Source organism: Bombus vosnesenskii, unplaced genomic scaffold (assembly GCF_011952255.1).
Source record: "Bombus vosnesenskii isolate JDL3184/JDL3185 unplaced genomic scaffold, Bvos_JDL3184-5_v1.1 scf7180000013316, whole genome shotgun sequence".
NCBI lineage: Eukaryota > Metazoa > Arthropoda > Insecta > Hymenoptera > Apidae > Bombus > Bombus vosnesenskii.
Window position 1 is genome coordinate 321,593 of NW_022882962.1, and position 25,921 is coordinate 347,513.

The 25,921-nt window shown below is 36.3% G+C and overlaps 1 protein-coding gene across 17 annotated transcripts in view; it reads left to right on the top strand.

Annotated features, from left to right (window-relative positions):
* LOC117235562 (putative mediator of RNA polymerase II transcription subunit 26) overlaps window positions 1-25,921 on the top strand; it is a 68,849-nt gene that overhangs the window by 20,738 nt on the left and 22,190 nt on the right. For 16 of the 17 annotated variants that reach the window (XM_033497726.1, XM_033497723.1, XM_033497717.1 and 13 more), the window contains 3 exons: window positions 3,637-5,326; window positions 5,547-5,712; window positions 6,168-6,374. In XM_033497726.1, the coding sequence (XP_033353617.1) occupies window positions 3,637-5,326; window positions 5,547-5,712; window positions 6,168-6,374 (2,063 nt within the window). Of the gene's footprint in view, window positions 1-1,065; window positions 1,423-3,636; window positions 5,327-5,546; window positions 5,713-6,167; window positions 6,375-25,921 lie in introns of those variants that run through there. The other variant, XM_033497720.1, reaches the window with a different exon arrangement.

Below are 25,921 nucleotides of genomic sequence, written 5' to 3' on the forward strand. Positions count from 1 at the left end.
AAATAGAGAATAACGATGCTATGGACATTACTTTAAATCGTTTTTCCAATCTACCGTTACTCGTGTCACTTTCTCGCGGTAACTGGACTTGTGGAAGCGAATCGTCTGTCTCTTCAAAATTCAGCGTTAAATCACGTTATCCGTGCGATGAAACCGGAAAATCGACAAAAAGTCGGCTCCGCCGCTTCGGCTTCTAGGCGGCTGAAATATCGTTTGTCATAGCGTTAACACATCGAAAACATTGAAATATCGTTTGCTCGAACAATTATGCCTTTGGCTAGAGCAAACAGATTCTTCCCGCTTTTACCCATTTTACATGAAAAATATTGTTCTCGGGATATAAAGCGACGCGAAGAAACAAGAAATCAACAGAAACGTGGCTATCACGCGTTCTACCGCTATCCGCAACCATGAAAATTCAGCCGTGTGTAAAGCTCGACTCAATTCCTTACCGAACTTGTCATTACCCCTTTGTAACTGATCGCTCGTGAAATTTCGCTAACGATCTTAGTTCAATCGCGCAAGAGGTCCGTTGTAACGCGATTAGCGGCCAGCCAGGAGTCACAGGAACACCTTGGTGGGTGGGTACGTGCGAAAACGTGGAACGTTAAACGTCAAACCCTTGGCGCGCACGAGAACGTTAAACGTTTGGTGGTCCGCTTTTTGTGCACGTTGCTGTATGAGAGAATAGAGGGAGGCCGGCAAACAGCGTACTTACAATTAGATATAGGAACACATCGAAAGGCGAGCGCGGGCGCACTCGTGACATCAGTCGTTCGCAGTCTACGCGAGTGGCACGGCGCGCGGTGTGCGGTGGCGTCGCGACGCCGGCGCAGTTTCGTCGATCGATTCCACGTTTTGCTAGCCGTGTACTCTCTCTCTCCGTTGGGTGGTGTGCAAGCGAGGTGGAACGGAGACGGCCAACTAGAAGGAAGAAACGGCTACGCGTTGAACGAGGAAGGAGCTCGAGGGTGAAGAAGAAGCGAGAAAGAGAGGGCGGGTGGCGAGGGTGAGAAAGAGAGTGACAGACGAGGAGTGGGCGAGGAGGGACGAAAAGGGAGAGCCGGACGAGGTATTGGTGCGCGTGTCTTTCGACGACAACGCGTACGAACTGAACGTGTGCAGGACCCGAAAAAGGTGACAGATTACGGGGAAGGTTTGCTCGGGCCGAAAAAACTGGCCGGTACTTTCGGCTGTGTGCCTCCCTCGGTTAAAAATATTCGCGCACAGCGGTGCAGGATGTCAGCGTTGCGGATTTAGAAGAGACAAACGTAACCTTCTCGCAGGCTGGACGCCGGGATCGATCGTAATACAGTCTTCTTAACAGCCGGCTGACACTGGCCCGAAGACATGGATTACCGGTCTATTGGCACCAGGTGCGAGGATGATTGCCTGGAGAACGAGAAAGGAATCGGTTTTGCGGTAAGGGATGCATCCTTCTATGTGTTTTCGATCGACCATCGTTTCGTCGTAACTTTCACGCTATGACACATCGTGACCACTTTTGCGCGATAGATATTGCCTTATCCTCGATAGCCCGTTCTCTCTTTGCCGGGTGTTGCTCTAAGATGGTCTACGAGACGTCACCTGGGTTGTGTTTGTCCGAATATATCTCCTCGTCCATGTAAGATCTGGGTCTCCCTTGACGCAGTGCATCTGGTGATAAATAATACGAAGAAGATTAATGCCGTTTGTGACGACACATTGCGAAATTCATGCGCCAAAACAACGCACGATGAATATCTGCCCCGTACGTGCAGTCGCTGTGCAAGGGCTTGGACGTTAAATTACCAATCAAGAGGATTTTATCGCAATCGCTGTAGAGGGACGATAAGAAAAATGATTCATTATCGTCGAGTGGAAACCACGTGTCAAAATTGTTTTTAATCGGATAAAACGATTCTAAATTATGCCACTTGACCGAGTGCAACGCTCCTTGCATCAATTACACAAGGAATTTCTTTTTTGTGGCCATCGGATTTCGTTTGATTTTTCTTTTACGTGATTTCTCTTGCAGAGGGAAGCGGATATCGACGAGTTTATACGCGTTTCGTTTTCCTTGTATTTTCATTGGGAAGCACTTAAACGCGACTCTGTGACTCGTAGAACGAGTATACGAAAAGCGTAGAGAAGTTCGTCGATTTGGGAACGTAGTTGCTCTATTTCTGGACTTTAAATCGGGTTACCTCGCATTTTTGAGATTTTGGTTTCACCGTGCAGTTACCTGGCACGTGTGATCATCGATGCATCACAATCTTACGATTGATACGTTACGTCGAACGGACTGTATACGATATCCATTTTTAATATCTTACAGCAGTTGTGCTTCGAGTTTTGTTTTGTCGTCGCTGTTATCTAGTTATCAAATTATGAATCATTCAAGAAAAAAATATTCCACGTATTTCGTGCTCGATATAATCGATCACAGATTAGTTGAAAATTTATCAAGTTGTATATTTGCAGAAAGTAAACGGTGCAAGTGTCGTACAATTAGAGGTACGCGTGAATGAAAAATCCATATCCAATTTGAAAATGAGGACGGTAATTAGATCAGGTTCTTACCTGCGTAAATCGACAAGAAACAAATTGAAACATTTTATAAAACAACGAGCAATCTTGTTCCATTGCAAAACAAGATTTTTTATTATTCGGGAATATAATTCGATACGAAAGAATTAATCACGGCGATATTAAATATATAAAATAATACGATTAATCCACAAAACATTGTGTTAATAAAGGACAACAATGTCACAAAGGAAATGTACATTTTATACCAAAATAAAAAAAAAAAAATACAGAAAATAAAAATTTCCTCGTTTGTTCGTCTTTACAATTTTATATGCACTTTCATTTGCGAATAAAATTAACAGTTGCCTGACACTGATATGTATTTTAAAATATTAAATAAAATATTAAAATATTAAATATTACGAAATACTGTCAATACCAGGGATTAAACTAATTATTTCGAGATAATGATCAACGCAATTTTATCATACAACCGATATAACGATGTTTATATTATGCAACAATATTCTCGTGTTACCTAAATATATAATTTTTACAATTGCCGCAACGATAAAGTTTGTAACGAAAAACGCTACTGACCTTTTCAATTAGAACATTGTTCGACGAAGTACGTACCTTGTAGCAGATAACTGAACTATCGATTAACATTGACCGATCTTTCGTATTGTATATCCCATATTACTTAAAATAGAAATCCTAGCTATGAACCTGTCCACTTTTGTTGGTCGTATTTTTCTGCCCTTGGTATACATATTTGTCCGCGTAACATCGTAACGTATGTAACAGCGAAGATAATAATTATCGTCTAGCCAAGTCGCTATTCGACCTTAAACCTTAGATTAATTCATGATCGTGCGTATTTTGAATTATCTTTGACAAGCCGCGTCTAACGCAAGCAAGTACTTTCTCGCGAGATTGTAACAAGTAAAAATAACGCGGTGTGTGATGTAAACAGCTGCGTAAAAGGAGTGCACGTCCGTTTTATCGATCTCTAAACGCTCGCAGAGAAAGTGCAAAGGACATAAAGACTCGACGCGTTGCTAAAAGATTCCCGACATTCTCAGCGTTCTTACTCTCCAGTACTTTTCTTTGCTGATGTTTCAGAACGAGCATAAGGGCGCGTCGAAACGTGGCGGCTCGCATACGCGCGGCACGGCAATGTCCTTTGGCTTTCGACGAAGACCGGCCTCCGGGATACCGATGCCGATAACGAGCTACACCACCGAATCGAGCATGCTGCATCCACGGTCGAAATCGGCCGGACCAGAACAGAATCGTAGACGGGATGACGACACCAGTCAGACTATTCACAATTCGTCATCCGGCAGATCGACGCCGCGGCTCGCTCCGCCCAAGAAAGAATCCAGCGGGATTGCCGTTAGGACGAATCGTTTCGGGTATCGGCAGTCGCAACCGAAATTCACCAACAAAGTCAGCGACATTTGCAGCAGTCACACGGTGAGCCATTACAATCAGGAGAAGCTACAACAACACCAGCAACAAGAGGGTTTCGTGAAACAGCCGCACAGGGTGGGCCAAGTTTCGAACGTGCCGCAACCGACAAAAGTGAAATCGTCACCGGTACATAATACCGTTTCGTACAACAATGCTAATACTATGCATACGGACGCAAATCGCAGAGTATCAGGCATTCCAGAGCCAATCGGCAGGTATACTCTGCACGCCAGACATCTGCCTCTACCTCAGTACGCTGTAAGAATGACCGATGCGAACTCGAAGGTGGCGAAAACCGCGGCGAATCAAAGCAGAAAGGTGTCCGCGGCGTCGAAGAGCTCGACGAGCTCGAAGGAGGGCTCGAGCACGGAAGATTCCGGTGTCGGAAGTCAGCTAGGTTGCGCGGGCGAGACCGATTCCAGGGGCGTGGATTATACGGATGGATCTTTAACAAGAAGGCGTGGTATGGGTAGATCTAGGAACTTGAGGATGGTCGTAAATGGGAAAAGTTTCGATGTCAGGGATGTAAGGGACGACGATAGCACGGTCACCGAGATATCTGTTATACCGTTGCCAAAAACATTCATCGCGGCCAACACCGGCCTGGTACGAGAGAGAACCACGCAATATCAAAGGATCGTAAATAAGGACAATAGGTATATCGAATCTACGACGTCCATGTCTACCACCTCGTCAGAGGGTTACGACGAAGGATTAGGCGAAGAGAAAGTTTACAAAGACAGATCACATTCCGAGAAGATTCCTTCTATTAAGTCAGACTTCAGTCCACCGAGTTCCGATGACCCTGAATACGGTCATGGAGAAGCTATGGCCGACGAGTATTCGTTGAGCTCGAGCGACGAATGTCAACGTTCTATGTCTGTACAACACATGCAAACTTCATCTTCGAGTATGTCTAAGTCTGGAACGCTCCCAAAAACTCCATTGCGTTCCGTACTTCTTACCATCGAAGATCCTGCGTTCGCCGCAGCTGCGGCTACGTCAACAACCCTTATAGATGACGAAACCTCGCCTGTTGATAGTCTTTTCGACAGTCTCACGGCTAGTATTACTCAGTCGGACACGAAAGCTCCGAAAAGGGAGAACGCGATGGAACAATCTGGCATCGTTATAGACGATGACAGTCCTGGAACGCCAACCAACGCCTCGAATTCGTTAAGCTTATCGGAGGGCAGAGAGTTTTTTGACGATGAGATCGCTGATCAACCTGGGCTTGTTTTTGACGATTCGAGGGCTGGCGCTGAAACACAATCTGCTATGGCTAGTCAAGTGGTCACCGAGAACAGTCACACTCTGGTCGAGTCTAGTCCTAAAACAGGTGAATATTTCAGAAATTTATGCGACTAAATTATTCTATTTATGTCGATGTGTTTATTACATTTAACTTACTGTAGTCTCTAAAAGTACGTACATTTTAATTTGGAACGTAATTTATCGACGAGCGATACATAGAATTGCACAGTTTCGATCATGTAAAGTTATATACATATTTTAAATAAACAGTATGACAAATATTTACAAATTATTATTTTTTTCAGGCACTGGACATGGAAAAAACGTAACCAATAGCCCTCACCATGGCAAACGAATAAGTCGAGCTGGCAGTGTCGACACTTTATCTCCTTGTGAATCTATCGCTTCTGATGATTTGATATTGGATTACGAACACAGCGATGCGAGCTCTTACGAAGAAAATCAACATCGGTTGGTATTTTCTTCCATACTCTTCGAATGTACAAATTTCTATATGTAAAATGTTTCATCTGCTTTGTATGTTTTAAGTAAGATGATGCGCTTTATATATTTCTCGAATCTTTGTTGTTAAAACGGTATACACTGGCTAGACATATTAGAACATCTACTTGTTATGTTTATTAGAAAATTCTAATGAATTTGATTATATTTGGTATTTTATATCACAAGGCTTATATGGTGCGAATGAAATAAGAGATTTATAGCAAAATATTATACCATCTGACTGGACAGTCGAAGAAGTGAAAATTATTCAATTTGTACTAAATATCTGTAGATTTTCCAATATTTATGACTAGCAGTGTGTATATATATTTGATAATTTAAATGGAATTTGCAAAAGTAGTAAAAATTAATGTATGTGATAGCATTAAAAGAGATATGCTAAATATTATTCTGCATTTTAGAATGGAGACAGGCACGGCATTGCAAGATATGGATAACGCTACAATTCTCTCCGAATTGGAGGCCCAAGGCGAAGAAGTGATGAGGCAATGGAGCTCTTTATTGAATACGTGTCAAACGTTACAAGAAACTAATGACACCAACACAATTAACAACAACGTGAACAGTGGATCGGCCAATAATAATAATCAACCAGCCAACGAAATAGGGTGTGTATTTAAAGCTTTTATGTCGCTTTTGAAATTCTTAATCGCTTTGTACTGTTCATGGATTAAAACAACGCATGATCTTACGATAGATATGATTACATTCAGACCAAAATGTATTAACATCATTTCAAGTAAAATTTCAATGATATTAACATGTTTTTTTTAATATTATCTTGACGATAGTTCAATGTCCCTATTGCTATTGATATCAATGTACTTCGAAAAACGCATAATTCTTCTGTAGCTTCAAAAATGCTTTTTTTAGTTGTGTTATGTGTTGCTTTGTCGTATGTTACTTTGTACGGATTTATTCTACAGTATAGTATGGGGATAATGAAATGGGAATAATTCAATTTAATGTATGACACTTAAAAGTTATTTAACGATTTTAAATTTATCTTATTAGTTGTATGCAATGAAATTGAAGAAGCTCAAGTTCATAAATTTATTGCATAGAAATTTGCTCCGATAATAGAGGTTTTTAAGATTGCATATGTACCCACAAAATGAACGTTATTAATTATAGCTAAAAATGAATTAAAGTAACATTTATTTATTTATCGAAGGAAAGATTATCTACGATTTATACATTTATATTTATGCGCACAAGACACTAGTACTTTAAAAGTAATGCAATTTTTTTTATAAGATATGATTAAATGAAATTTATTCTTGAAAAAGAAGTAAATAGAATACAAACGCAGTACACAGATATTGTTATTGTTAGATCAGTTTTTATTTCAATTTCTAGGATGCATAAGGTAAGTCGTGCATTGCTGTAGATAAATATAACAATCCGTGAATATTCATTGTTTTTCTTATACAAAAGAAATCATTTAACATAATTTTATTCGTTTCCGGTTTGAAGTCTCTTTTCTTACTAATAAGTTAAAGCAACGAAAGAAGAGGAAACGAAACAGAAAACATTTGCCAGTCAGCTTTGCAAAAATTGCATATGATTTTTTTATAATTTTAATTAGACAGCAGTATTTGAAAACAATTCGACACGTTGATTTTGCACATAAATTTGCTAATATTTTTTGAAAAGATTATTATTTAAATATGATAAAATTTAATACGATACTTTGTAAAAAGCAATTAAATATATTTTGCGTTATTGGCTGTCTTACTTTTAAATGCATGATTCTTTCTTAAGCATGTTTTGAATTTAGTAATTTATAAATGCAGTATAATTTTGTAGAATATTTGTGTATTAGTATTGACAACCTTTGTTGTCATACAGTTTTCTATTTATATATTAATATATAAAATGAAAACTGCATAGAACGACAGAATTACCATCGTTATTAAACTGCTAATAGTAATAGTATTATGACAAGAATATCTAGCACAATGCTTAGATATAATATAGGGAGAAGATGTCGTATTTGTTCACTTTTTTTTTAATTTAAAAGAAAAATGTAAATATGAAGATAAAAAGTAATACTCTTAAAAAACATGAACATATTTATTATCAAATTTTAAGAATTTTAGCAATGAAAAATATTTATATGATCTTTAATATTAGCATTTTATATGCATTCTTTAAATTTTAATGCACATTTTATCATACTTTATGAGTCCTATTTTAAACTAAAATATTGAAGTTTCATATCCAAGTAATTAAAGCCTAAAAATCAAAGGAAGATAAGTACAATTATCTTGTATTTATTTTAGCATATCATTTTACTTATAAAGCGAATATTTACTACACATTTTGTTTACCGGTATTTAATACCTTCAATGATTTTGTACTTTCTCAAATATGTATCATTTAAAATTGTCCATAGCTTTTATAAAAAAACAATTCATGCAAATATCCTGTTATTTACGTATTTCATAGATCTTGGCTGAAAAAATATTCTTTTTACTCTTTAATCAATCGTGTTAATTTTTTTATAATCATAAATTTTAATGTAAATACTGTTTACTTATGACATTTCGATAGTCGTGATATACATACATATACTGTTTATTTTTCCGATTAGAAAAATATGTATTTTCCTTATAAAATTGTTTATCCAACAGTAGAAGGATTAAATGGAATCATTTCAACGCATACATTTGTGAAATACGCCAGGCTATACGATATGCAAGAGACACTATTCTGTGATGGATAAAGCTATGTCTCATCCATTTAAAACTACGTCTGCATTTCCGACATGCGGAGACTACTCTGCAAGCGAGATATCACACTCGTCAGAACGTTCATTCTGAAATCAATAGTTAGAAACTCTATAGAAATTACTTACACGGATGCACATGAAATGAAAAGCGGACGTGTTTTTAGGGATGAATATGCAACAATATTTCTGTTAAACAGACATATTACTTCACACCAAATGAAACGTTGCTAATTGTCGCAATAAATTTATAAAAGAAAATATCTCTTATATCTGTCAAATACTGGCAATGTGTTTTAAAGGGAAATATATTTTTATATCTTAAATCCGCGAGATAATACTATTTGAACATTTAAAATGTATAATAACGTTATACAAATTCATTTTTATAAACAGTTATTTCATACATTTTATTCTCTTCTTTCTCTTAAGTAATGCAAAATGTTTTTGTCCCTTTTTAATTTCTTAGGCCGCAGGAAAATGTACCTGTGAAACATACCGAAGTTATATAAATAGATTTTTGAAACATAATAAAAAATCGCGGTGTATTTAACTAATTCAACTCGACTCTTAACGAATATCATTCATTTTACACAGAATACACAAGCTGTAAAGATGTAAAGAGACTAAGATTTCAATCATCAACTATTTACCTATTTATCATCGTTTTATAGTGTTTGCTCTTATGTTGGCAAACGAAAAGAGCCTATAAGATTTTCAAAAGATCTTTAACATAAAATTGAAATACGGAATCATCCATATTAATCTTTCAAACCTTAAATAGTTTTTTTAATCTAGAAAAATATAATTGCGTCGAAAATAACTGAAAGAGCAGCAGAGGTTGAAATTTGGCGCGCGTCTGCGCGCGATTCCTCTATTACCCCCACTGTGCGGCTTCCTTCTCCCCCATTCGCTGACTCAGACGAGTGTCATGGCACCGCCGGCAGCTCGAGCTTGAAACGCGAAACGCGCTTGTTACTACTGTTTAGTAACGCGTGTGCGCTCTTACCGTTCGTTGTTTCGTATAAGTTTTTACTCGTGTAGTGTTATCGCATTCTTCCATTCTGTTTTTATCAAAAAGTGAAGTGCTACACGATGGTAATTGATACATAGTGCAAGGCAAAAAGAAAGGATAATAGATTACTTATCTGTACCTTATCAAGAAATTCGTTCAGTACGTGACTTAATGTTTGACAGTGTTCTGTCAAACCGTAAAAGAATATCACGTTTTCGAGGGTCTTAGTGAGTAATTTCATTTCACAAAATCGTACGTGTCACGCTTTCCCTTTCCGCGAAGAAACGACTATATGTTCTTGGTAGATTATTTCCCGAAAAAGGCATTAAATGGAAAGATTAACGATATACTATCAGCGTTTGTCCTACTGTTCCTCCGATATCAGTGAAATCCTCCAATGAAAATTTGTATCTTGTTGTACACAGTAATAATAGGAGTTCATCTTTCAAATTACATATAGCAACAATATTACTTTATCGACTGCGGATATTTATGCAAATTTCATGTTTTTATAAACGCAATTAGAGAATCAGAATGTAAATAGTAATTTGTCCATTTACTAAATATTAGAATATCAAATACTTTAGATATTTTCTGACGAGTATTCCGTGCATTTTTGTATTTTCAAATTTTTCATAAAAATTCTACTTGCGTTAAATGAAACTTTCGAACAGAGTAGAATTGAATAGTTATTTTCGTATAGGGATATTGTTATTAATATTCAATGTATAATATGAAGTATACAATATCAAAACGAATAGTATATTATATTTTATATGTGGTATTCTAATATAAAGATGTACTCGTATATGAGAAAAAAGTATTATTTAAGAGTCGTACTTCCGAAGGATTTTATTATGTAATTTTTATGAAATAGGTAATTTTTTAATCGGTAATTTCAGGTTGAGCTTATTGTTTATCTTTTAGTACTTTTAACGTGGTATCCTGTAATTGAAGATTTACATGGTAGAAGCGGAACTAAAATTCAATTCGAAACATACAGTGATGTAAATATATAATAAATTTAACGTGAAATATTAACACATTTCATAGCTTTTATTTTGCGTAAAGCACGCGTGAACATCGTTGTTAAATTAACGTACAATTCCAGTTGTTACCGACATATGTAAAATTAAGAGAAACTGTTTAGCTTGATCGAAAAATTCTGTCGCTTCCTTCCAGTTTTTCGCAAAATGGAAAAAGCAGACTAAAGAAAACCAGATATTTTTAACGATTTCAAATAATGTAGAATCTCAGTTATCGCATATCACGTACAAATATTTTGCTCATCTACGAACATTATTCATTCGCTGGAAATATTAATTGCAAGCATTAATGGCTTCATGTTCAATTGAAAGTCACAACTATGACCCTTCCACCGATGATTCCTTTAAAGCTACTCGCGTATCAAACAACAAAGATTAATCTCAACCAACGCAGTTTTATTTTACAACACACCTTGCAGGTTTAAATTACAGAAAGGGAAACCGCGTTTTATCATTGAAAGAATGACGTAAACAGATAAATTAATAAGTTTTATCGAGTACTTTGTTAATAATCTGGTGATTTCTAATATTTCTTGTTTAGAATCTTTTTGCTATCGTCTCCTCCTATTCATGAAATCTGTAATACACGTTGTTTTCTTGTATATACATTTTGTATGTATATATATATATATATGTACAGGGTGGTTGGTAACTGGTGGTACAAGCGAAAAGGGGGTGATTCTAGGCGAAAAAAGAAGTCGAAAATATAGAATAAAAATTTTTCGTTCGAGGCTTTGTTCTCGAGAAAATCGACTTTGAATTTTGGCTCGGTACGCGTAAAAAATAAAAAAAAATTTTATTCTATATTTTCGACTTCTTTTTTCGCGTAGAATCACCTCCTTTCCGCTTGTACCACCAGTTACCAACCACCCTGTATATATCTGATGTTTATTAATGGAAATATTTTATATTTATTAATAAAAATCGATTATATTCCCACTTGTTTTCACCAGAGAAACGTACTCCATAATATATTTCTGAAGGCATTCTCCTTCCACCTAGACGAATATTAAATATTACTCACAACCTTTGTGCCATACGAATAATATTTGGCAATACTATCATGTTTCTAGTTTTAGTAACTGTAACGCTGCTGTATAATTATACGTTACCTTTAAGATAGTAATATTTCCCGAAACCATGCATGAACCTAAGATTTTTAACGTAGATCATTGTATTGAATTTGTCCAAATATTTATTGCGGAAGCCTGTAACAATTAAAGATATTCATATAAATAATTTTCGAGGCGTAAGAAAGGACGAAGGTATGGATTTATTCTAGTCTAGAATTAAACGAATAAATTACAATACCTACGTACCTACGTAAAATAGCAAAAATAATAAATATAATAAAATAAAAAATAGCAAAGTTTCAAGTAAAATGACACGAATCACAGAGAAGAGAAGTTTCTCTTTATTATTATCAGAATCTCTTTCTCCTATACTACTGTCTTTCGCGACAGTAAATAAAGGACAGGAGTAAATATCGCGATTATCGTAATAAAAGTGTATCGTTATTTATAAATACAAATATTTGCGATTTTCAATATTCTTTTTAACATTCGATGGATTCTATATTTTGCTTGGAAAATTTCGAGTTGGTTCGAACAAATACAGCAATCATAAATGAATAATATCGATGAAGAATTAACAATTTTCCATGTCTCTATTAAAAAGAAAGAGAAAGAAAGAAAAAAAGAAAAAATCACAGAATATATATGCACGATAATACGCTTTTAACAATTACAAGTTACGTGATGTTTATCGAATAACGGTCACCTGATATTTCAGAAAATCTGATAGAATTTTTCTTTCAGAACGTATCAACGAACATGGTAATTACAAGACCAAGTTCTACCATAGTTTGCACCGTATTCGACGTGTCACTTAAATCGCTAGATTTATCTAGAGTTACCTCTTGATGTAGTCCCCTCGTAACCTGTAATTATTTAATTGCGCTTTCTCATTGTGTATGCTGCATGCACAATTATCTTGTTTGCGTATTGAGAATTTTGGAGGAACGTCAGTTTTCTTCTTTCCTCGTTTCGTAGCTTTTTCTAATTTGTAATGTACTTAGAATAGTAGCCGATTGAGATCGTAGACGATACATTGGATGACGATTCTGCCTTTGTACAATTCTCACAGTAATATTATAAACGTAGAATCACTTTCGTCAAAGCACTCACTAATGTTAGCGATATTTAAATATACAAAATATTTTCTATTAACCATTTGTACCGATTTAACGTCGAATCGTAAGGATCTTATCGTTAACGACAAATAATCTTGTAATATATACATCGTTTCTAATTATATTCTATCCGAGAATTATGTTTTATATTTACTGCTATATTATACCGGATCTCGTAACTATGAAACTACCCCTAAAATGTTCAATTATTGTACATGATGCAATGCGACAGAGTCTGATTAAAGCTATGGAAAATCGTACGGTTAAAGTTAGACAAGTTATCGTTGTAATGTCATTTTATTGTATTTTCAGTTCAATTTTTGCGTAGTATAATATTCCGTGTAAATATTCACAAAAAGGGAGCCATTTCCGATTTCCATAATTTTTTAATACATTGCCAAAGTCACACTGAATAGTATTGCGAAGGTTTTAATTGGGGATTGCCATTTATTACAAAGTTGTTATTAAACAGAAAAAGTTTGTAGTAAAATTGTTTTGTATTTCGCTACAGTAGTATACCGATCCGATTTTTTTAATTAAAATGTAATTTTATGTTAATCAAAAATGAGTTTTGATTAACATAAATTTGAGCTTTGATTCTAATTCTATTAGTTGTAAATAGCGTCTGGAAAATTACGCACCATTGTCTAAATTGTTTTTCGTAATAACCGTTTAATAAACTTCGACTAAAATTTTGCTATACTTTTACGATTTATCAAAAAATTATCGAAACCGAAGGTGGCTTCCTCTCTTCCAATTTCTACCATATTCTGTTACGCTTGTTCTTTAGTTATGAAACACAAGAATAAATTAGTTTTCCATCCTGTCTGCGCAAGAGAAGGATACATTGTTTCTCAACGTAACTTCGAACAACTACATACATATGATAACGAATAGAAAAATTGAAATCGACTGGTTTCATAATTATGAGACGCGGTGTATATTCGGCTGGAACTGCGTCTTTCGTCCGAGTTTTACGTCTTGCTCTTTATTTTATTTTTTTTGTTACAATCATCTATGTTGCTTCGATATTTCGTTTAATCCTCGTCTTTCTTTCTTCTTTCTTTTTCTTTTTTTTCCCTGCGAAATGAAGTGAATTCTCTGCTGTTAGGAAGCGATCGTTGGAAAAATTCCGATTTTATTTCACGAAAATACCTTCAGCGAGTAAGTAGACGTTTCTGGAAACGACATGGTCATGGGATAAAATAGAAAAAGTACGTGGTAAAGTAATTGTCACGCAGAGACAATGGACAAGGGAAGTTTGTGAAAGGAAGAGTCATCCTTGAAAATAAAAGCGAACGCTGGGAAAGACAGTCGTTTTATTACCGGTAATAATAGTTGCAATAATACAGTCTCATCGTACGGTTCTTGGAATATAATCGCAAGAGATGAACGTTCATTGTATCAAACTCCTCCGCTCACGTGATACCCTGCTTGTCATTTTTCGTGGCGTGTATGCGTTTTGTTCATTTATTTTTAATCTCTGTACTCGTCGAGGGAGTTGTGTTGTCGTTTGAGCCTGCAAAAGACGTAGATGCGTTGTGGTCAACCCTATTTCGTGATGTCACAATCCTCGTTTCAGCCCTTCTGCTTCTTTCTTTTTTTCTTATCCAGGTCACATACTCTTAATTCTCTTGTAAGTTTTCAATTTTCAGTTCGATATTTTGTACAATAACCAAGAACAGTTATATACAACAGTGATATATATATATACATACATACACACACATATATACATATATATATATATATCTAGCTTGATTTTAGTTTTTCGGTAGAATCGAGGCAATTTCTGTTTTTAATGTTGTTACACTCGCGCGGTACGAGAAGAAGGTCAAGAAACGCGTACAATGAAATTGGTATCGGTGAATATGAATCTGCTGAGATAGCGGTAAAGCATAGATTTACGCAAGATTCAATTAAACAGCTAAAACAAAAGAAAACAATAAAATTTTTTTAAAAATGAAAAATTGAGAGGACGTCAATTCAGCGATAGTATTTTGTGTTCTAGCGCGCTAATAAAGCGAGTGAAGCAATTGCAAAGCCCCGATGAGGACTCCGCGGGTGGGGACTACTACCAGCTGACATATCCTAACTAGCGACCACAACCCGCCGGCCCTTCTCTGTCGACTAGCGAAACCACACTAATCGCAGCGACTAAGTCGGCATAGCGTTGAGAACACGGACGTAATATATACTTGCAATAGGGACAGAACTCAGGCATAAGAGTTGAGACTTTCCGAGAGAGAGAGAGAGAGAGAGAGGGAGAGTGAGGGAGAGAGAGAGAGAGAGGGAAAGAAAAGGTCTGAAAGATAATAAAAGAATACAGAAAGGAACAAAGAGAACAAAGAAACAAGTATAGAGCAGAATGGCGAAATCATATTGACGAATACACGCATGAAAGTTATCTTTTCAATGATGAAATGTCCGAGCAAAGTCTTTTTCGAATAAGCAGACGTATTTACTTAAGATACGGCGTTATAATCGTCGGGTAGCTGAACGCTAGCACAAGCAGGTGACGATAAATAACGAGATGAAACAAACGAAGGATAATGACAAGTAGAATGAACGATAGAGATTATTTTTCCAATTTCATACGAGTCTCCGTCACGTCCGATAAACTTTCGTCCTTGTCAAAAGTTCCAAATCCGAACCGTTTTCGGTTCTGATTGTTCTTCTTTTCAGTGTGTTTTCTAGTCTGCTAGCTGATTCAATTAATCGTCGCTTAATCGATAAATATATACACAGAAAGTGAGTAGTGAACGTCGTATTCGTATTCGATGCCCAGCGCTATTATTATCCGTAATCGTAAAAGGAGTATAGCAATTACGATTGCGTGCTGCGAGCGAGCGTAAATGATATAAATACTTTGGAAAAATATTAAAAAGGAGACGCAGCGTTACGAAAGATTCATCGAGAAGGATCGATCGATCGACCGTCGTGCCAGATCCGTGTCGATCTTTCGATTCCACGCTTTTCCTTTTTCTATTCTTCTTTCTATATTTTCTTACCAAGAAAACAGAGCATGTTGTAAAGAATTATGCCGCACGATTGCTTTTTCATTTGCTTCGTTTCACTGTGATTTCGTTTTCCTCGTTTGCGTGAACTTGTATTACTACTCGTCAATCACTTCCACATAGATATAGATAGGTGCGAGGTAATGCCAAATGGTTTAGTTCTTCTTATCTTTTAATTATGCGTTCGTATTACCGTAGATATTTTTTTAAGGATCGTTTTGACAATAGGTTAGATCATCATTGTGATCGAACGTAATTGTACAATTATTCGATACACGAATTTCGTATAATTCGACATTTTCATATAAGCGCGATGCTTGCAATTCCTATATCACATACCTTTATTTTATTAGATGTACATATACGATATTTTACGTATAATTGACACTTTGGATATTCCTGAAACGCAATACGATTATTCTTCGCTCTTTCTTCAACGTAATTCGCAATGATAGGAAATTGGTCGTCTTATTATAAAATATATATTAATATATATCCCTTTTTCGTATATTTGCTACATAATACTAAACGAGTGAGAGCTGTTAGATTTGCAATTGATCGTAGGTTCACCCGAACATCGATCCAATGTTCTTCCGCTAGAAAGTACAGCCATCGAACATCGAATTAGAATCATTTAAAATATTTCCCAATTTTTTTTTTTTTTTTAGTAAAACTGAGTAGCCTGAGTAAATTTTGCAACAGCAAAGTTTATCAATTACTAGGATGTTACACCTCTTAATAATTTTTCTTTCCTATTTATGTTTCCCTTGTCTGGAAATAATTCTTAACTCACGTGTATTCTTCCTGTGACACGACTCGACTCTTTCAGATTCTTTTAAAAGAATCTTTAAGAAGAATCCAAAATGTATTACAGCGCAAAAGTGACATTTTTCTGTTACATGGATCTAATTCGACGGTCCGAGATTGTATTAAACGTACTTCCAATAAACTAAGTTCATAGTGTAGAACCCTCAGAAGGGTGAGCCTCCATGGCCACCTGTCGAGTTCGTAATTATCGTAGTTAACTAACTCGAAAATTCCTGCCTCCCAAATTGATATCGTCTGCCGCTTCAAAGAACATTACGTAAACTAGTTTCCCATAGAGACCCCTTAAGTATCTACCGACCCTGATGTTTTAACGAAACTGAAAATGACCACGTTCTCGTTGATTTTACTGGCAATCTCAAATATCTGAAACATCAGATTAGACGATAGCGCGCTCCACTTAAATTTCAACTGCACGTAGCGACACGAAACTTGGTCGGACTTTGACTTTCGCTTAAGATTACAAACCTAAAGAATACCATGGCTTCCGTCGTTAAATGATATTCAAATTCGTCGTTAACATAAAACGTCCTGATCACTTTCCACACTAAACCGTAGAGCGATCTTTTAATTAGAAACACGATACACCGTTTAACGTTTCTATAGATAATCTATTTATCTAGAGATCTTGTTTAGCAAAGCTTGTTAAAAATTCCGAAACCGAGACTATGAAATGTTAAATGTACTTTTAGCGATTCGGTGTATGTGACAGTAAATTAGGTTTAATGTTTTATAGAAGTAGCCTGGCGTTGACGTTCCTCTTTGATCCCATGGACTCCCATGGACGTTGCTTTGCTTACACGGTGAATCGTAGCGTACGAATCCAACCCTCTGGCTCTTACTTGTTACTGTATCTCCCCAGGGGATATGTATTAATGTATACTCAAGTATTTATCGTTAGTTTATGCAGCAATTGATTCGACGCGTTACGAGCTCGCTAGGGATGCATTTACATTTGCTACACGTCTAGCATTACCCGTAGTACGCGTAGTTTCCTGTAGGTATCCGTAGAACGAGAAAACCATAGCTTATGGAGTATATTTGGAAATACTCGTATTCAAGATAATCATCGAGGAAATTAACCTTGCTACGATCATCCAATTCTTGTATTTCGATCTCGTTTTAGCAAACCAGAAAGATAATTTACGATCCAGAAATAATTTACAATTTTTTCTTAATATTTTACGACGGTGTTTTATCGAACAGATGAACGAAAGAATCTTTGAAATTGATAACAGTCGTCTACCGTAAGCTACACGATATATTTATCTGTTGCTCTCGCCAATCGTAGTTCAGTTTTTCCAAAATTGGAAAATGTACCACAGCTTTATAATCTTCAATCTTTTAATTTGTGGTGTACCACAGCTTTATAATCTTCAATCTTTTAATTTTTTAAACAAAAATTGAACATTCTAGAATACGGAAGAACGTAGCAGGATTAAAAGGAAGATAACAAATACACCTCGTATCATGGACCTAATGTACGAACCATCTACTCGCGATACTCATTCGTGAGATCTTGAAAGGATGCGCTGTTAAGTGCCTCAATCTCTTATCGAACATATTCGTATGAACAATAACGGAGTAATTGGTGTGCTGTACGATTCGTGAATCATGCATGCTGTTCACTGCACCCTTCCGGTACGCACCCTAATGTCTCCAATGAGACAGCCAAGTAGGGTTGTGTCGCAAAAAAAAAAAAAAAAAAAGAAAAAAGAAGAAGAAGAAAGAAAATGGGAAGGACCCAGTTTAAACAACACGAACAAAGCAACTTGAATTTCTATGGGGGATAGGGTTTACATCTACGGCATTATAGCAAACAGCATTTACGATTCATGGCGTACAAATCATCCGTGTATTCATCAATCACGAATGTCTTCTTCTTTCTTCTTCTCGTTTGAGTTTCAGAAACACGATCTTCCTTTCTCAAGTTAGACGTCTTCTTGTGTTTTATATACAGATGAAAACCGCGTCTCCGTAACTAAATATCAAAATTTGTTATCCAAGAGGCTGCTAGCTCCGCTTTCCAGTGATTCCAGAGGAAAGATATTCAATCCATTTGTCGGTTATTTCTTGCGTTTTAGCAAAATTCGCTTCGCCCTTTTAGCGATGTTCCTTGTAATCGAAAACTGTGTATTTAACTCTCGGTTCTTGCAATTACGCGCGCAATTGCAATTTACGTAAAGAAATTTACGAATCGTAATGTAAAGTTCGATGGACGGATCGTCCATCTGTCCGTTAAATCTATTCGTTGTCCTTGGATTCAATTTTAAATTCGACTTCTTAGAACGGAACGAGGTGAATTACAGAGACTGAAGTGCATTTACGTTGTTTTCGTTGTTTCTTTATCCGTTAGAGCCCGAACAGTGTGCGTAAGATTTTTCGACGTATTTTGTCCGATCACAGGAAGATAGTTTTCGTCTCGACTTAATTGAGAATTTTGCTCAAGTTGCTTACTGAAATTCTTTCGAATTGTAATCGAGCGGATTATCATCGTTCGAACGACGTTTTACATCTGAATTTTGGTTTCGTATCTCAATGAAGTTGCGTGGTCTGGTTTTCCGATTATCCTTGTCAGAGGTGTCGCGTAGCACCGTTCTCAGTGACGACTAATCAGAAATAGTCTTGATAATTCATAGAGAGAAGATATAAAGAAATATATATTGCAATAAATAATGTTTATACTGTATGAATATAATTTTCTGTTATTCAGAAACTAAGAGTTATTCTCAACGTCGTATATTAATACATACGTGCATAGCGAGTGATTTACATTTACTATCTATCTATTTAACTTAATTTATTCGCTGATATAGTAAGATGATAAATAGCTTTGCGTATGTCGTTTCGACGTAAAGTCCTCGTGACGGTCGTACGTTTGAAACGACACGCGAACAATACGTAAAAGTATTAAATGCCGCCAAAAGGGTGCTAATATAATTTAATTTGAACGAACGACAATGTCGCTGTTAATTCTGTACCTAATTTTAATCCTAGCTTTAAACTCAACATCGTTGATATCGAACACAGTCCGAGTCTTCGTCTGAAAAAATTGATCAACCGTATGATGCGTAAATTTAGTTGAGAGGAAACCGTACGTAGATGAAAATTACGACTACAGTATCCGTTTGTGCTTTTTCGGCTAACGTGAATTCGTTCGATGTAATTCATATTTAAATGTCGAATACTCGTGCGTAAACAGGGAGAAGCCAAATTTATGCGTTACGTATTTTTAATAAGTATTCACTGAACGTTACTGTTTGAAAATTATTCTATTTGGTTCGAAGAGATGTTTAATTTCGTAATAGCTGTTGCAATTGTATTGATGAGATGTATTTATGTACGAAACAAATAAAGGCTGCATTTAAAATCCTAATCGATTGTTACGCTGGAATGATTTTTCCGATAGAACGGCAACAAATCTTTGTTTGTTATTTATCTTACGATTGAATAGTCGCGTTAAACGCATCACTTTTAATTACCATACGATGATGCGGGATCGAATGGTCGATATCGTTTGATAAAATCGTAAAATATAAGCGATGTGTAATACATATATTGCGACGCTTGTGAAATTAACAGAAAACCAGTCAAATGATTTTCATTACGCTGTAATCCATCAAAATTTATAAGCGAACAAAGGAAACAATTGTTGAATAATGTATGAAATTTTTTAATAGGTGAAATCTGTCTTATAACTTATTATTACTTCAGTGCTAAGTTCGATATTAACGTTGATACGTGTTTCATTTGAAATGGATGTCGAAATGTTTAGTAAGAAAAATATCCTAAAAAACAAGGAAAAAGGAAAGTTGGTTCAATGGCTTGTCCTCCGTAATTAAAATCTTCAAATTTCTATAATTTCCAAATCTATTAATTGATATTTCATAGATCGTTCGTGTTCGTACAAATCTCATACACTTCCTCCTATAAATTAAATAACGTTAACTACAATAAACACAATTGTTATTCTCAAATAATTCCTAGATGAAAGTGCAAAACACGATAAAACACGTTTCTCCGTATTTTATAGAATCGCAATTTAAAAATTCAATATTCAGTCAATCAGTTTTACGTGAAAACCACGTTTCGTTTAATTAATAATTGTAAATTAAAGCGTTTCTGATAAGAGTGATCTCTTTCGAACGCTGAGAAAAATAACAATAATTTTTCAGACTAATATCGAGTAACTTAAACCAACGCTAATAATTAAACTAATATTATTCGTTTCTTACAAAACACCTATTTTCCAAAAGTTTGTATCTTCGAATCTATCAGATTATTCCTTTCCTCGAACTACTCCTTTCGTACCTTTTCTTTTTAACCACCGGGTGGTATAAAAATTGGTAAATCAACGAGGATGGACTTGTCGTATTTCTTTTTTTAGTCTTCGTACGAAAAATCTACAAGTAACAAGCTAATAAACCTCCGACTGGCAGCTCTGCTCCATAAAGAAAGACCCTTTTCGCGATACGAATTAGGTAGCGGATTTTTATGCATTTCGAAGAAAGTTGAAAGCGCAAAAATCGAAAACCCACAGAATGCGCTCAATTCATATTAAGAAGATATACGTAAAATATCCAGTGCTTTCCGTATAATAGCTGCCAGGTGAAGCAATTTTCTACCTACGCTCCACTTTCCTAATTATATTGTCAAAAGTATGAATTTGCAGAAAAGCGTGTATCGTACCGTTTAGAATCGCTCACGATAACGATAATTAAACGTTCGAGTTTTCGTATCGTAAACCGAAAACAGACATACGAACACGGCAAGAGGAAAAAAGAAGGCGAACAATCGGTGAATACGCGCGGTTCGCGTAATGAAAGGGTTGAACTCGCAAGTTGCGCGCCAGTCAGCGGCGTTTCGTCCCGGCGTGAAGTATAATCGTAAACTCGTTAAACCGTACCGGCTTTAATAGCCATTTAACAGAAGCTGGTTCGCTGAGCGTAGAGTTAGCATTGCGAGGAGAGCGGTAATCGTGCTCGCTCTTCGCTCGTCGTCTCGTCGAGTCCTACCACGATGTAGGAACCTGGAAAGGCAAAAAAAAGCGGAAAGGAACGAGTGGACGAAGAGGAAGAGGAAATCGTTAGAACGGAAGGGAGCGTAGTAAATAGGCGGTACTAACGGTGAGAAAGCGAGAGGAAAGCCACGACAACTCGCACAACGTTTGTAGATACTTTTTATGAATATCCTGTCGATGGAAAAAAAGGTGGACAAATAAGTGGGAACAGGTATCGATAAGATTTCGTTAAATACGGTTTAATTACTGAATAGTCTAGATGTATCGCAAAGATACATCGGTGCTTGGCAACGATAGCGGCACAACTCAAAAGATTTCAAAGTTGCTTTTATCGAATATTAGAAATATTACGTTTCTGTTTTTATCGCGAAGAACGGTATGCTTATAATCTCATGAGTTTTCTGTCGGAGGGCAAAATCAATCGGTTAGCTGTTGCGATCTCTTTGAAAAGCGTGTACCTGAAATGTGTCGCAGAAAGTAAGCGAGTATGCGTGGTTGTTATAATGTAGAAAAATTTTAAATATTTTTTTCAAATATTGCCTTTTCCTCGTGAAGAGTATACTCGTTAAAAACAACTAGTCGATTAATGAAAATTATTGCTTCTGCCGCGTACACCAACCTGCGTGCAGTCTTAGTTTTACAACGGCACTCACTCATCCTCGGTTGTTCTCTAACGCCACACGAGGAAGCGGTTGTACCGCTTTCGCGAATATGGAACGACATATCTTGCGTTCGGTCGGACTTGTAACGTTTCGAAGTGACTCACGAGGATTCCTTTTATACAATTTCAAACGCCATTGAAAATTACATTTCTTGAGTTGTGCCATCGGCGATGACAAAGAAGCCACGTAATAAACGAAACTTCGGTATATAACGCTAATCATTTTGTAATTTCATCAGCACCGTAATACCGTGCACTGCGGATTTTTATGCTTTATATCTTCGTGTTTGTAATTAACACGTTAATTAAACACGCGCAACAGATTGAAATATACTACAAGAGTGTACACTACGCCATATCCATATTATAATTTATATTATATTTCTGCACTTCTTTCTCCCAGTTTCACCCAAATCATTCACATTATCGACAACTTTTTAATTCACGAAGCGTGTCTTATTTTAATCATTCCAGTTACTCTGATTATTTTAACTGTCGTAAAATTTTAATAAATTCGACCATCATCGTGTCAGCCAACGTGCCAAACAAACGAAACCTGAGCAGAGATTCGCTCCTTAAGCGCACCGATTACTCAGCTTCGAATGTCTCGTATATTTTTGCACACCGTGCGAATTGCATTCTTGCGCCTTCAAATTTCTCGGAAACGCATAAAAATTCGCAATCCAATCATCGCAGAGTTAAAGCAAATATTCACGAGAAATTTCCAGAAGCGTTCGAATTTCCCGAGCCTCTGCACGCATCTTCTAACTTCACCTAGCCAGCTACCTATCTAACCGCTTGAGAATCGTTTCCATCGATCTGAAACGCACACACCGAACGAATAACTATAATCAGTTTGTGGTAGGAAAGGGGAACAAGGCACAATATCGTGTCGTTGCGTTATATTGCATAATTGGTCCGCGATGCTTGTCCAAGAACTTTCTAAATTAGCGGTACGCGCGTGATGCTCGCTGAAGAAGGGACATCGTTAAATGGAATGGTGTGATTCTTGTGGGGAAAAATTTAGAAGACCCGAGAATTTTCCAAGTGGAAGAAAGTAAATGAAAAAGAGAGAGAGAGAGAGAGGAAGAGACAGTTCATGGTGTTTCGTACGTTCACGCGATAAGGATTGAGAAATATCGTAGAAGGCATCGTGGAGGGCAGCAATAGCGAAAGAGTTTCGAAGATCGAAGAAACTATGAAGGAGCCATCCGTGACGAAGAACACCGCTCTACGACCAAATCTTTCTGCAACAAATGGGTAAATAATTGCAATACGTAAGATATACGCTACTTTTTTTATTCGTATAACGCTGACCCAGATTTCGTCCATTAATCCGTGCATATTCCACGAATAAGAATAAGAAAAGAGTTTCACGTGTAGCCTCGTGAATGTTTCAGTAAAAGGTCTTGGTGAAAAGATTAGTACGAAGTACGGCAATGAACTGGTTTTACGTTCGATACAGTATAGAAGTTGTCGATATTTTGTCATGTACAGTGGCTTCCAGAACTTTCTTCTTTCTTCTTCTATAGAAGTTAGGAGAATTAGTTTACTAGATGACGTATAAAAGAATTGTAAAGACATTGCGATTTTTTATCGGAGTTTGTAATGAAAATTTAGACATGTTTTGAAGATTCATGTCAGTTATACAGGGTGGTTAGTATTCCGCTGGTGGTACAAGCGGAAAGGGGGTGATTCTACGCGAAAAAAGAAGTCGAAAATATAAAATAAAAATTTTTCGTTCGAGGCTTTGTCTTCGAGAAAATCGACTTTGAATTTTCGCTCGGTACGCGTAAAAAATAAAAAAAAAATTTTTTATTCTATATTTTCGACTTCTTTTTTCGCGTAGAATCACCCCCTTTCCGCTTGTACCAACAGTTACCAACCACCCTGTAGATTTCAAACCGGCGGTCGTGAAAACTTTGATTTTCGTCATTTCTAATCGTTTGTAGCCGATAACAATGTTAACAGATTTCGATAAAAATTTTCATCGTGTACGATCGATGCAAATGTTCAGATGACGTATCGTTTAAATTTTACAAGTCCAGATAAGAAAATTGAGAAAAGCGACCTTTATCTTTTTCTCGCGATTTCCTAACTTCTCAGAAAAAGAAAAAAGGAAGATGCAAATCGTTTGATCCGATGACTTAAAAAAGTTATTCAATCGGAAAAGGTGTTGCAACAGTTTTCCAAATCACTGTATTTATGTAATACGATATAATATATCGTATACGGTATTTCGAGGTGTAAAAATCGCAGACGGGAAACGTGTAGCTTATTTTGAAAGGTATATTGCACTTTTATACGTAACAGCACGACGTACAACATTATGAAGTTACGACTGCGCTGTATAATAAGAGAAACTTCGTGATTCAGGCGATAGTATTGCGAGATAGACAAACAATGATAGCGAAATGTATACCTATATTTTCACGTGAACTGTCAACGATAGAAGTTTTCCATATTGTTTTAACTATGATAAAGTTTCGAATAAAAGAAATAAACGAATCATGTAAATAAGAAAACCGATGGAACAGTCGTATGATTTTTACGTTTATTAATATCGAAATATTTTATAGAAGGAGGAATGTATTCCATGGCGAAATTATTTATGTTCGCCTACAATACTTATACATATCTGTTCGAGATACATACATTTACATTCGCGGTGTCTAAATGTATCAACACATCGACGTCGTTAGACGTGAATCGACGTTTTGTGTGTTTCGAGCGTAGCCAACAGCATGCGTGAAACGATGTTTTTTTATTTTTTCAAGCGTAGCAAACAGCACGCGTGAAACGAGATTTTCAAGCATTTTCCATTTACGTATTTAACTTGCAAAATTGTACGCCAGTTATATGCACATATACGTCAAAGCTTACGTTAAAGAGGCTTTGTCTCTTTAAAGTTAAAGAGGAGAAAACCGATCGGCAAATATTTCTTTTTTCGACATGAACTCTTCGTTTCTCGATTGGATGTCGTTAAACGCGCGACACTGGCTTAACGTAATTCATTGTTTCATTGTGTTCAAGTACGATAAGATAAAGCTGCGATCAACTTTCAATGAATATGGAAAATGACGCCTCATTGTTTACTTCAGCGTGATTATATATCTGAAAATCAATCTTACAACGATTCGTTGGACGTCTTTTAAAATAGATCGATAGATCAAACAGATACAAATTAATCAAACGCGAAATCTTGCAGGCATTCCTGTATTAAAACATGTAGTATATTATTTTCATTTAACCGCTAAACCGGTTTTGCGTGTTCCTGTCCTTGCACAAGGATCTACCATCTGGTTACTTGACGAAAATGTGTTAACATTATTTGCATACAATGTAACATTATAACATTGCCTTGAAACGAGGAAGAAACGTGTCGAAACAGCGATAATTCTCGATAGAATTCCTGGAAAATTATTATCGAAATTTTAACAGCAGAATGTTTGCGTTTACGTTACGCGAGTTATATCATTTTTTCATTCTACGTATATGTACGATAGTACTTTCTTGCGATATGACTGAATCAGGTACAGAAGGAAGTCAAAAGTAGCGAAAGAAAGTTTACGGAAAATAAAGAAATCCGGACATGGTCTAATTGACTGATTAACGATGTTTCCAGATACAACAAACCGTAATGCGAAAT